Raw genomic sequence first — 450 nt, forward strand, 5'->3', positions numbered from 1 at the left:
TCTCCTCCTGCTGCTGCTGCTGCTGCTGCTGTTGCTGCGGTTTCATCTCCTGCTGCACTCGTTCCTGCTGCTGCAGCTGCACCCCCTCCTGCTGCTGCACTACCACCACTACCACCAGCAGCAGCAGCAGCAGCAGGAGCAGCAGCAGCAGCAGCAGCAGCCGGAGGAGTTTCAGCTTCTTCATGTATAGCTCTACATATAATGCCTGTTGCTCGTTGCAGTATAGTAACTGGAGATATCTGTTGGGGGTCAACAAGAGCCATCATTCCGGCGATTAGTTTTACAAAACCATCGATGCTTACGACATTCATTTCATTTATTTCTATTGGTTGCTGCTGAACACGATCCAGTTGCTGCTGCTGCTGCTGCTGCACCTGCTGCTGCTGCTGCTGTTGCTGCTGCTGTTGATGGGGTTGTTGATGGGGTTGTTGTTGGGGGGATCCTGATGAT

The 450-nt window shown here is 52.9% G+C and overlaps 1 protein-coding gene across 1 annotated transcript in view; it reads right to left on the reverse strand.

Moving 5' to 3' along the window:
* EMH_0055630 (uncharacterized protein) overlaps positions 1-450 on the reverse strand; it is a gene marked incomplete at both ends in the record, with an annotated part of 855 nt that overhangs the window by 127 nt on the left and 278 nt on the right. Inside the window, one exon of the mRNA XM_013497252.1 lies at positions 1-448. Coding sequence (XP_013352706.1) covers positions 1-448 — 448 coding nt within the window. The remainder of the gene's footprint in view (positions 449-450) is intronic.

Source organism: Eimeria mitis, genomic scaffold, assembly GCF_000499745.2.
Source record: "Eimeria mitis Houghton genomic scaffold, Emh_scaff2566, whole genome shotgun sequence".
Taxonomy (NCBI): Eukaryota; Apicomplexa; class Conoidasida; order Eucoccidiorida; family Eimeriidae; genus Eimeria; species Eimeria mitis.